Source organism: Vulpes vulpes, chromosome 10 (assembly GCF_048418805.1).
Source record: "Vulpes vulpes isolate BD-2025 chromosome 10, VulVul3, whole genome shotgun sequence".
Classification (NCBI taxonomy): Eukaryota; Metazoa; Chordata; class Mammalia; order Carnivora; family Canidae; genus Vulpes; species Vulpes vulpes.
The window spans coordinates 23,420,739-23,434,045 of NC_132789.1; the positions used below are offsets into that span (position 1 = coordinate 23,420,739).

Sequence of the window (13,307 nt, forward strand, 5' to 3'; positions counted from 1 at the left end):
CAAGAGCTTTCCACATGCCCTTGTAAACCACCAGGAAATTATCTCCAGGGATCTTTTTTGAGGGTTCTAAATTCCTCTTGACTGCAGTGGACATTGGATTTGTATAAATGTTATGTTTGGGGATCCTATGACATAAGAAAAAAATTCCCTGAGAATTCGAAGTGTTTATCTTAAGCATATGTTTGAACCAACCCCACCCCAGAAAATGAGAGGGCTCCTCTCTTTAACAAGAGAGTCCAGATCACTTGTGGGGGGTGGGGAGGCTAATTCAGGGAAGAGGAGGAAGTTACAAGGGAATTAGAAGAAAGCCAAGTCAAGACGCTGGCTACTCAGATTCTCCTGGGTTCAGATGCACTCACTGGGTTCTCAAAGACCCTCTTGAACTATTGTGTTGATGGCAGTGATTCTGTTCTTAATTTCTATTTATTGTTTAGGGGATTTGAGGAGGTGAGAGAAGGGAGAAGAAATCTTTTTTTTGTTTGAAGGTTAAGAACCAGAATAAGATTGGGGCGCCTGGGTGGCTTAGTTGGTTAAGTGTCCAACTCTTGATTTTTGCTCAGGTCATGATCTCAGGGTTGTGGGATCAAGCCCAGCATCAGGCTCCTTGCTGGGAATGGAGCCTGCTTAAGACTCTCACCCTCTCCCCTCTGCCCTCACTACCCCCTCCCCCCCCCAAAAAAAAGAACCAGAGTAAGATCATCTTTAGCTAGAGACTGAAGGTCTTATTGCAAGTTTTAATTCCAGTGCCAAACTAGCTCATGACTTCATGGGGGCTCATGAATTAATGAAGAAACAGAAAGAACAATAAAAAGGAAGATGGGATAAGATCACAACTCCTCTTTTTTTTTTTTTTTTTAATTCACTTATGAGAGACACAGAGAGAGAAGCAGAGATATAGGCAGACGAAGACATGGGAGCCCAATGTGGGACTCCATCTCAGAACCCTGGAATCACACCCTAAGCTGAAGACAGACACTCAACCATTGAGCCACCCAGGTGCTCTTCTCTTCTCATTTCTTAAAAGACAGATTCACTTTCCGGTGAGACAAGGTCATCATTACACAAAAGATAGTAACTATACCCATTGAGATCAGTGGGCTCACCACCATCAAAAGGTATTCAGAGATACTGAAACTTGAGATATAATTAAACCAAATTTACCAAATTACCAATGTCTTCCCAAACATAATCAGTTGATCAAACCCCTATCAGATAAAATATTTAGAAAATTTATGTGTTTTGGTGAAAAACTCACTCAGTGGAAATATCACAGTTAATCTGAAATCTTTATAAAATTTCAGGGTAAAGCTCTTCCCAGTTAAATTACAACTAAACACACACACCCATGCATGTGTACCCACACATGTACACACACACACACACACACACAGGCATAGGCACATACACACAATTAAGGAATCCAAGTTAATATTAGCTTTATTAAATTAAGATACTTTGTATTCTTCCCATATTTTCAGAGAAATGAAAGTAAGAATGAGTCATATTTTACAGCAATACTTACATGATTTAGCTTTTTCAAAATTTCTATTTCTGTTTCAACATCGAGAGCTGGATCCTTGGATAAAGGGAATAACATTAAATTTTGCTAATAATAATGACAGTCAATATTTAGAAAACAGTTACAACTTAGTTGAGTAAAAGCTGCATGTGTTCCACACCCAGTACTACTCATACAGACAACTCAAGGCTTAGAGGTGGAAGAAATCACTCACCTACAATCACCCTGTGAAGTGCCTGGCAAATAGTGAGCATTCATTAAACGGATAGGTGCTATGCCAACCTCTTTTAAATAGTCATCTTACAGAAATCTCATAATCCCAAAATGAACTTGGGTTCTATATTTATCCCCATTTCACAGATGGAGTAACTGAGGCTCAGAGAAAGGAAGCCACCTGCTCCAGTTCTCACAACCAGAAACAAGTGTGCTTCTATTGTTCTCACACTTACCTGGTAAGTTCTCTCTCTCTCTCTCTCTCTCTCTCTCTCTCTAAGTTTTTATTGGAATTCCAGTTAGTTAATATACAATATAATATTAGTTGTAAGCTCTGTCTCTCTGGCTGTGGAATTTTTTATACTCATAAAAATGATACAGCAAACAAAGACAAGAGTTATTCAATTAACTTGTAAAAGGAAAACATCAAGCCAAATTTCTTTTTTTTTTTTTTTAAGATTTTATTTATTTACTCATGAGAGACATAGAGAGAAGAGCAGACTCCCTGTGGGGAGCCCGATGTGGGACTCAATCCCAGGACCCTAGGATCATGACCTGAGCCAAAGGCAGATGCTCAACTACTGAGCCACCCAGGTGCCCCCAACCCAAATTTCTAATAACAGAGAAGACACAGGTTCCAAGTTACTACAGGCTAACATATTTCCTGAGACACCAATGAGAGTAAGCATCAGGGGACTGTAGTTGCTCTCCGCTGCAATTCCAAAAGGATGAATCAAGTTACTCAGCCTCATGGGCTACACCCTCCAAAACGAGGAGGATATAGAATTACATATTTATGTAAAATGGACTTCAGCTAAGAAATCCAGATGTTTAATTTTAAAAGCCTGCCTCTTCCTGTAAGCTGTTAAACTCATTACCAAGTCAGGGCGTACTCTGATGATAGAGCAGTCTAAAAGAGTCCAATCTGATTTAAAAGATGAAATTAAGAAGTAAAATTTTACTCCAAGTCATTAAGAACCTGGTAGGTATTTTCTTCCCCCTCAAAACGGGAAAAAAATCTGGAATCACAACGGAAAAGGATCTACAACAAAGTGACCACATAAAGGAAATTGCTCTTGCCATGTGAGAATGGCATTGTCTTTGGGGTGTGGGTGTGGGAGTATCGATCTTTAAAGAATGTTAAAGTATAATAGCCAGAAACAGATGGCCACAAAGGAAAAAATGATTAGAGACCTCACTTTACATTACTTTGTTGGATCATGTGTTAAAACACCAGTACATCTGACCATTTCACCAATGCAGTAAATACATATTAGAGAAAATGTAATAAATTGAATGGCTACTATACAGAGACTATTAAATAATTTAATTCAGATTTTTAAAAATCTGTAGATGCTAAGATAGTCACTGTTTTGTTATCAGGAAGGGCAAAGAATTAGAAATGTAAATGATCAGAGCAATGGGTGAATAATTATAGTAAAGTTCATGAAATAGAGGCTCAATCACCAAAAAGCATCTATTAGGGGAAAGTTTATGCATTAATGCTCATAAGGAAAAGCAGAATACAAAACTGTATATACAATATGATTTCAACCATCTAAAAATGCAAATCTGTATGAACAAGCCCTAGAAGGAAACAGAAAACTGGAAACAGCTGTGGAATTGCAGTGATAGGGATATGGCTGAGTTGCTTTTCCCCCCAATTCCCTTTTATGTATTGTAAAAACTTGTAACACTAGGGTGGAGGGGGTAGGGAGGACACGGAATGGAACTTGGGACACAGGACACTTTGCTAGGTATGTTATTATGTATAACAAAATATTTTTGGAGGGATCCCTGGGTGGCTCAGCAGTATAGCGCCTGCCTTTGGCCCAGGGCACGATCCTGGAATCCTGGGATCAAGTCCCACATCGGGCTCCCTGCATGGAGCCTGCTTCTCCTTCTGCCTGTGTCTCCTGCCGCCCCGCCCCCCCCCCCCCCCCCCGTCTATCATGAATAAATAAATACATAAATACATAAATAAATAAATAAATCTAGTTCATTAAAAAATATGTATATTTTTGGAACCAAACTATCGATCAGTAAATTTCTAGGTTAGCTGAATATGTTTAAAAAAAAAATGGGGTGAGGGGCAGATAATCTTTTTTTTTTTTTAAGATTTTATTTATTTATTCATGAGAGATAGAGAGAGGCAGAGACATAGGCAGAGGCAGAAGCAGACTCCCTTCGGGAAGCCCAATGTGGGACTCGATCTCAGGACCCCGGGATCATGGCCTGAGCCAAAGGCAGATGCTCAACCACTGAGCCACCCAGGTGCCCAAGTGAGAGATAATCTTCAGCAGACTCCACACCCAGCATGGAGCACAATACAGAGCTCAATTTCATGACCCTGAGATCATGACCTGAGCCAAAATCATTTGGATACTTAACCAAATGAGCCACCCAAGGCCCCAGTACTCAAAATTTTTCAATGCTTTTTAATACAAATTCACATATGGGGCACCTGGGTGGCTCAGTGGTTGAGCGTCTGCCTTCAGCTCAGGGTGGGATCCCGGGGTCCTAGAATTGAGTCCTGTATCAGGCTTTCCTCTCTGGGAGCCTGCTTCTCTCTCTGCCTATGTCTCTGCCTCTCTCTCTGTGTCCCTCATGAACAAGTAAGTAAAATCTTAAAAAGAAAAAAAAATACTCTAAAACTATTTGGGGACATTAAAAAGTGTTAAAAACACTGAGCATCCACCAACAGAGGTACTTACTGCCTCTCTCTCAGAGCCAATAGCGAACTTCCTCTTGCTGATGATTTTTATGGCTACTTTCTTACATGTTTTCCTCTCAAAAGCTAGCTTCACCTCACCACAGGCACCACTACAGGGAGAAAGATAAGATGATCAATTATCAGAATGATTTTAATCATGAGATCCATCACTCCTGAGCTGGCCTCAACTATAACAAGTTAAACACCATCCACCCACAACCCTTCCATTGTCCCTGTTTCCAGGGGACAACACAGTGAAACCTCACCAATGTAAAATGTCAAGGGCATAAGTGAATGTGGATCATCCGACAGCACTGAGTCAGCTCCAAATTCCACCTTTTGAGCTAAGAAATACAGACTTAAGTCTTATTGGCACCCCAGAGTGTGAAATTCTCAGAAAGACACCAAGAACAAATAAGAGGGAAATTACTTATCTTAGAGTCAGAAAAACATGACGTAGAACAAAGTCCTAGACAAAAATGAGTGCCTGACACAAGTTACAGTAAATAGCATCTGCAAATGAATTACTTTCATTGATATATTCTTTCTTATTTAAGCGAACTACACAAGTAGTTGATGCCATGAATTTCACCATAAATAAAATCACAATATCTAAAAAAAAAAAAAAAACAACACACACACAAGTATTATACAACCTACTTGAAGCAAACTCTTAAAGATTTGTAATTAATTGGGATACTATAATGGAGAAGGAATAATAACCAGGATACCACTCAAAATACAGGTAACCTAATGGACTCTGTTCTCCAAAGCTTGGGTCAAGTGAAGGTAATTGCTATCCAAGTATCCACCACTTATTACATGCCCAAAGTAGACTATAATTATTGTGACTTTGGAGTGGGATGATGAGTTTGCCAAGACATTTTTTAAATTGTGAATTGTTTATATATATATATATACATAAAATTTACCATATTAATCATTTTATTTTTTTTTTAAGATTTCATTTATTTATTTGAGAGAAAAAGAGCATGCAAGACAGCATGAGCAGGGTGAGCTGGGGAAGGGCAGAGGGTGAGGGAAGCAGACTCCCCGTTGAACAGGGAGCCCAGTATGGGACTCAATCCCAGGACCTTGGGATCATAACCTAAGCCAAAGGCAGATGCTTAACAGACTGAGCCACCCAGGCACCCCATTGTAATCATTTTATTTTTTTTTTTGGTTTTTTTTTGGTTTTGTTTTTGTTTTTGTTTTTTGTAATCATTTTAAAATGTACAATTCAGGGATGACTGGGTGGCTCAGCAATTGAGCATCTGCCTCCGGCTCGGGGTGTGATCCTGGGGTCCAGGGATAGAGTCCTGCATTGGGCTCCCTGTAGGGAGCCTGCTTCTCCCTCTGCCTATGTCTCTGCCCCTCTCTCTGTGTCTTTCATGAATAAATAAAATTTTTTTAAAAATTCCATTCAGTGGCATTAAGTACATCCACAAGGTTTTGCAACCACCAACTCTATCTAACTACAGAATTTTTCCATCAGCCAAAATGGAAACTCCATCCCCATTCTATGATGCCCCCAGCCCCTGACAACCACTTATCTGCTTTGTCTCAATGGATATGTCTATTCTGAATATCTCATATCAGTGAAATCACACAACATGTGGATCTTACGTCTGGCTTCTTTGACTTAGCATGTTCTCAAGGTTCAGCCATGCTACAGTATGGATCAGTATTTCATTCCTTTTTTTTTTTTTTTAAAGATTTTATTTATTCATGAGAGACACAGATAGAGAGGCAGAGACACAGACAGAGGAGAGGCAGGCTCCATGCAGGGAGCCTGATGTGGGACTTGATCCTGGGACTCCAGGATCACACGCTGGGCCAAAGGCAGATGCCAAACCGCTGAGCCACCCAGGGATCCCCTATTTCATTCCTTTTTTAAAAAAATATTTTATTTATTTATTCATAAGAGACAGAGACAAAGGGGCAGAGGGAGAAGCAGGCTCCCTGTGGAACAGGAGCCCAATGCAGGACTCGATCCCAGGACCCTGAGATGATCTGAGCTGAAGGCAGACACTAAGCCACTTAGTGGTTACCCAGGTGCCCTACTTCATTCCTTTTTATAGCTAAATAATATTCCATTGTACTGATATATCAGTACAATAGTAGTTTGTTCATCTATTCATTTGTTGATGGAGATTTGGGGTGTTTCTACCTTTGGGCTATTGTGAATAGAGCTGCAATGAACATTCATGCCTAAGTTTTTTGTCTGAGCACTTGTCTTCAACTGGGAGAGGGGGAGTCACGTATCTACAAGGGGAATTGCTGAGTCATAGGTTATTCTATGCTTAACTTTTTTAGAAACCAAGAAACTATTTCCCACAATGGCTATACCATTTTACATTCCCATCAGTAGTATACAGAGGTTCCAATTTATCTGCATCCTCACAAACCCTTGTCACTTTCCGTTTCCTTACTATGGCCATCCTAGTAGCTGCAAAGTAGTATTTCATTGTGGTTTTGATTTGCATTTCCCTAATGACTAATGATGCACAGCATCTTCTCATGTGGTTGTTGGTCATTTATATATCTTCTTTGGAGAAGTCTATTTAAATCCTTCGCCCATTTGTATATTGGGTAGTTTTTCCTTCTGTTGTTTATTCTGAATACTAGATCCTTATCAGATAATTTGTAAATATTTTCTTTCTGTGGGTTGTGTTTCACTCCTTTGATAGTATCTTGATGCACTAAGGTTTTTAAATTTAATGAAATCTAATTTATGCATTGTTTTCCTTTGTAGCTTGTGCTTCTGGTGCCATATTTAAGAAACCACCACCAAATCTAAGGTCATGAAGTTATCCCTGTTTCCTTCTTACAGTTTTATAGTTTTACCTCTTCTGTTTGATTTTACTTGAGAGAGAGAGAGAGAGAGAGAGAGAGCGCACAAGAGTAGGGAGGGTCAGAGGGAGAAGCAGACTCCCTGCTGAGTGGGGAGCCTACTGTGGGGTTGATCCTGGGACTCTGGGACCATGACCTGAGCCAAAGGTAGACACTTAACCAACTGAGCCACCAAGCCACCCAGGTGTCTAGGTTTTTTTCCTTTTGAGTTAATTTTTGTATCTAGTGTGAGATAATGGTCCACATAACTATTATTTTTTAAACTCTGCTCAAAACACTTTCCAATTCCCCTTCTGATAAAGCCACCTTCTGCCTGAGAAATCTTCCCTGAGTCAATGTAGCTCTAGTGGAGTATCTATAATAGTACCATGAGGCGGATATGTAACCAAAATTGAGCCAGTCAAGATTTCCCCTGGAATTAGATGCTGATGTTGGGAGAGAAACGATTCTTTCTGTGGTGGTTTCTAGAAGGAAGAAAACATGAATGTGGGGCCCCTTGAAGCCATTTTCCTGCCACAAAGAGAAAGCAAATCTATAGGCAACCAATAGTAGCTAAATCAATAGATGAGCCAGAGCCCTAGTAACACTTATAAGAGCCCTAAAAAGAGGCAAAGCCACACAGATAATCAGAACTCAAAGAGTGAAATAAAGGCCACCAGGCATAGCAGATTTCAAGTATGAACTCAGTAAATTTATTTTATCTCATGTGAGTTAAGTTTCTGTCACCTGCTAAAAATTAAGAGGATTTGTGTTGAATCCTCCCTTAGGAAAAATAAGAGTCCCATACATTTCTTAAGGGCAGGCACAGGGACACATGGGTAGCTCAGTGGTTGAGCATCTGCCTTTTAGGGCCTAATCCCGGAATCCAGAGATCGAGTCCCACATTGGGCTCCCCACATAGAGCCTGCTTCTCCCTCTGCCTATGTCCCTGCCTCCCTCTGTGTCTCTCATGAATAAATAAATAAAATCTTAAAAAAGGGGGTGGGGGGGCAGGCACAAATTTCACTGTAAACTTCCAAGCACCTATGCAAATATGAAGATAGTGAGTAACTGAATTTAATAGCCATAAACTAAAATATCTCCCATAGATGGTCATAAAGAGTACACTGTATTTGATTCTATGTGGCAGGAATATAGGTGATTATTTCCTTCTATTAGTTCCTACTTTCATATTTCCAAATATGTTAAAAGAAAGGCCTTTGGGGAGGGAGAGTGAAGGACATGATGCAACGTGGTAAAGGTGTCCCTAAGGAAGTGTTTCTCAGGGTATCTGGCTGGCTCAGTTGGAAGGGCATGAGAATCTTGGGATCATGAGTTTGAGCCCCATAATAAAACTTAAAAACCTAACTAAGTGGTTCTCGAAGTAGTTTTAGGCAACCTCCAAGGGACCCCAAGATGCTTGCAGGGTGTCCACAAAGCCTAAACTATTTGCAGAAAAATACTAAGACATTATTTGCCTTTTTCATTCTCACTCTCTCATGAGCATACAGTTTTCCAGAGGCTATATGGCAGGTGACATAACTGACCAAACAAAGAAGCAAATATCTATCACAATCTAGCCATTTTCTAATAAGCCAGGTATCAAAGACATTTGCAAATCTGTGAAATAATGCCTCTTTTTTAAAATATTTTATTTAATTATTCATGAGAGACACAGAGAGAGAGGCAGAGACACAGGCAGAGGGAGAAGCAGGCTCCATGCAGGGAGCCTGATGTGGGACTCAATCCTGGGACTCCAGGACCATGGCCTGGGCCGAAGGCAGGTGCTAAACCACTGAGCCACCCAGGGATCCCCAAATAATGTCTCTCTAATCACTAATATTTATTTAAATAATTATTTTGTACTAAAAATATTATTTTATTTTATTTTATTTTAGATTTATTTATTTGAGAGAGAATGAGTGGGAGGGGGAGAAGAAGAGGGAGAGAATCTCAAGCTGACTCCCCACTAGGAAGCATAACTCAGGTATCAATTCCTGGACAGAAATCAAGAGTTGGATGGTTTAACCAACTAAGCCACACAGGCAACCCCCAAATATTATTTATCTTGACATAAGTGAAATTTTAATGCATTAATAAGTATTAATAATGTCTCTCCACTTGAATTTCTAATACAATTAATATCAATAGATTTAAGCCATTTGGGGTTTTTTTGTTTTTTTTTAAAGAAAGATCTTTTTTTTAATTTTTTTAAATTTTTATTTATTTATGATAGTCACACAGAGAGAGAGAGAGAGAGAGGCAGAGACACAGGCAGAGGGAGAAGCAGGCTCCATGCACCAGGAGCCCGACATGGGACTTGATCCCGGGTCTCCAGGATCGTGCCCTGGGCCAAAGGCAGGCGCTAAACTGCTGCGCCACCCAGGGATTCCTGATTTAAGCTATTTGAACAAAAGCTCTTTGGCGTCCTCAGTAATTTTTAAGAGTCTAAAGGTTCCTGAAACCAAACATTTTTGAGAACTTTGCCTGACTCCATGGTTAATTCCATTTCACTTCCCAAGATGTTCCTAGGATTTTGGGAAGGCAATAAAAATGTTCTAAAACTGATAGTGGTAAAGGTTCCACAACTCTGTGAATATATTAAAAATCATTAAATTATACACTGTATTGGTGAATTGTATGGTATGTGACTAACAACTTTTTAAAATTAATTTTTTTAAGATTTTATTTATTTATTCATGATAGACCTAGTGTGAGAGAGAGAGGCAGAGACACAGGCAGAGGGAGAAGTAGGCTCCATACCAGGAGCCCAACACAGGACTCTACCCTGGGACTCCAGGATCATGCCCTGGGCCAGAGGCAGGCGCTGAACCGCTGAGCCACCCAGGGATCCCCTTAAAATTAATTTTTTAAAAAATTAATTTTTAAGTGATCTCTATACCCAATGTGGGACTTAAACTCACGACCCTGATATCAAGAGTCACATGCTCTACCAATTGAGCCAGTCAGATGCCCCTGTGAATAACTTTTTAAAAGCTGCTTTATTGAGCTACCAAAGTTAAAATTTATAAAAAAAAAAAAAAAGTATTCATTTGAATTGATCATTATCAAATAAATCAATAACATACCTATCACAAACAAGTGCCCTACAAATATGAAGTTAATGAATGTTACAAAACTAGGAAGAAGAAACTAATCAATGACAAATGTTTAGGGGAAAAAATGAAGGGCAATTTCCATAATAACAAAAAAAATTTACCTTCCGAGAGTTTTTGACATGATGTATTCATCTCTTAATTCCTTAGGATAAACTGACTGATCATCTACAGTCAGATCAAAAAATACAAAAACTAAGGGAAAAGGGCAGAAAAAGTCTCATTAATTCATTTGGTAAAGAGAAAATAAAATAGTCCTAAGATTTAGTGAACATATGGAATATAAGACAATTGTTTTTAATTACATTTAACACCTAAGTCTAAAATGAATTATTTAGCCAGGCTAATACATGTTATGAAACCCATGGAAAATAACAGTGAAACCTCATTCCTCAACAGAAATACACAGCATCATTTCACTATAGAGCAGGAAATCCATCCATATATATATATGGTAGTCTTATTCCTTGACTTCAGAATATTAATCAATTGCAACTGATATAAAAGGCCCATGCAAGATTAGTTCCTGCCTCAATGCGGGGCGAGGGGGGGCAACCATGCAGATTAGCATAAGCCCAGCACCAAAAAACAATTAGTTTTAGCCTTAAAAAAAAAAATGTTCTAGGCAAATACACATCCCAATAAAATTATACCACAGGTCATCATCATACTAGTATCATTTTCTCTTTGCCATTTATCTACCTCTACACGTCTGGCATTTTATAGTGCAAACCATGTTGAACCTACTTGTAAAGTTAAATAAATAGCATTTTCCCAAAAGTCACCTTATTTCTCCATTATTTGGGCTGTACCCAAGAAAAAGAAAGAATACCCCACTCATTAAAAAATTTAACAATCCATGTGGGCCAAGGCTGCAATCAATTATCAACATTTCAATTCCTCAAAATCGATGGTAAATATAATATCTTAAAAGAGTGAAATTTGTTAAGACCCTTGAGTTTCTCATATTTCAGGCAGCAACAGGTTTCAACTTCCCTGGGGTAACCTTGAGTTCCACTCAAAGGCACAAATCTGAGCCACCTGAGTGTGCTTCATTCCACGCTGATCTGCATGAGACACCTGTGTTGTGAAGGAAACCTGCCAATGAACCAAGATACAACTGTTTCTCTATGCTTGTGGGTATTTATGACTCTAGATATTCCAGTGGCATCTAAGAATCTGGGAACTTGAAGGGCTCTGGAGAGCTATTTCTCACAGATGTCAAGGTCTACTTCAAGAGCTGCAAATTCAGTTGCCCACAGAAGCCAGGCCACGTACACAAGGAAGGCTGGGTTGAGTGTAAGACAACATGGAGCAGTGAGGACTTGAATGGGGAAACACACACCATGCAACTAAAACAAAGGCAGGCTCTACTGAGCACTGGCCAGTCCTCCAGTTATGGGATTGTAGGATCAGTGTGACCAGACAGTCTACCTTTTCAAAGCAATCTGGATTTTTCACATTCAAGTACAAACAGCAAATGCCTAATAAAATGTCAATAAACTGAATGCAATCTGCAGAGCACCAGCCTGATCTATTTCGATTATGGCCACCTTTAGCCCATATAACACCTCTGTTCAAAGCAGAAAAGGTGCCCCTTGGACAGACCAACTAGGAAAAGGTGGCACACAGCTTACCAAGTAAGACAGGCCAAATTTCAACACTTGGTTGTCATCTCCACCAGGTGCTCTCAAACAGCAAAACTTTATGCAGCAGCCCTGACTATAAGTATCACACACAGAAAACACGAGTCAGAAACAGGGGAAAATATCATAAAATGTGCTTTGGGATGCCTAGTATAGCCATCATTCCCAGATGCCAGTTTGAAGACTGCCTACATGAGAATCACCTAAGCAAGAATTTTTAAATCCCTGGGACTACTAGACCAGGATCTGTGAGACAACACCTGTGAGCATCTATATTTTTAAGGTGTTACCCACACACTCATACATTCTTCCCAGTCATTCAACTCTCATGTAGTTTTGCAAAGTTCTGCGGTTGTTGTTCTTTTTTAATCAAAGAAACGAGTGTTCCTCCTGTCCAAGGATTTAAAATCACTGTGAGATTACGTTTCGCTCTACAGGTTTTTATTCTTTCTGTGCTGAATGACAACTGTTCATTTTAGATGTGATACTAGTAAAATGTTAGGAGTGGCTGTTCATAAAATGCTGCCTGATGATGACAAGAAACATCAATCAGAGAATAACCACGTGGCATTTAAGGTAGAAACTTTAAGCTGAGATTCTTCCAGAAATACCCTAAGGCCTGGCAGATAAACGAAGTCCAATAGATATTTGCAGCAATTAAGGAAAAGAAGGAAGGAGGGAGGAAGGGAGGGATTGAGGGAGGGAGAAAAATTCATGGCATAAAACGACTCACTGACACCTAAGACTGATGCGGTGTAAACTGCATCAATGAATGAAGAACCATCTTAAGCAGTACCATTCAATTGACAGCATACAGCCTTAAACAAAACTAACCCAATCAATTAAACCTTGGAAAATCTGCCTTCATAGAAATTTTTCATTAATTTAAAAATGTACCTAAGTCTGCGCTGAATCCTGAATACAAACCTTCTTACTTTATCCAAACCATACTCTGCCAAGGGCACAATGTCAATTTTCCCTTTATAGGAGAGGAAAAAAAGATCCAGTAACCAAAAGATAATAATGTTACCTTTATTACTCCATACTGAAAGTGCAATTTCAGAATTGTTATTCAAAGGAAGGCGTCTTCCTTTCCCTACCAGCTCTCTATTTACAAAGGTTCCATTCCCACTGTGATCTTCTATGTATGCGATGTAAGAGTTTTTAGGACCCATTTCCTAAAATAGAGAACATTTTATTTCAAAGTTTTAACAGTGGGGAGTTACAGTGCTAACATATCTCAGAGTGGTGATGACATTACCAGTTCT

At 39.4% G+C, this 13,307-nt stretch overlaps 1 protein-coding gene across 4 annotated transcripts in view; it reads right to left on the bottom strand.

Annotated features, from left to right (window-relative positions):
- The window catches only part of CHEK2 (checkpoint kinase 2), a 48,258-nt gene that overhangs the window by 16,919 nt on the left and 18,032 nt on the right, over positions 1-13,307 (bottom strand). For 2 of the 4 annotated variants that reach the window (XM_025982091.2, XM_025982092.2), the window contains 4 exons: positions 13,070-13,217; positions 10,498-10,588; positions 4,447-4,555; positions 1,523-1,576 (listed from right to left, as the gene is read on the bottom strand). In XM_025982091.2, coding sequence (XP_025837876.1) covers positions 1,523-1,576; positions 4,447-4,555; positions 10,498-10,588; positions 13,070-13,217 — 402 coding nt within the window. The other 2 variants (XM_025982094.2, XM_072723132.1) reach the window with 2 other exon arrangements.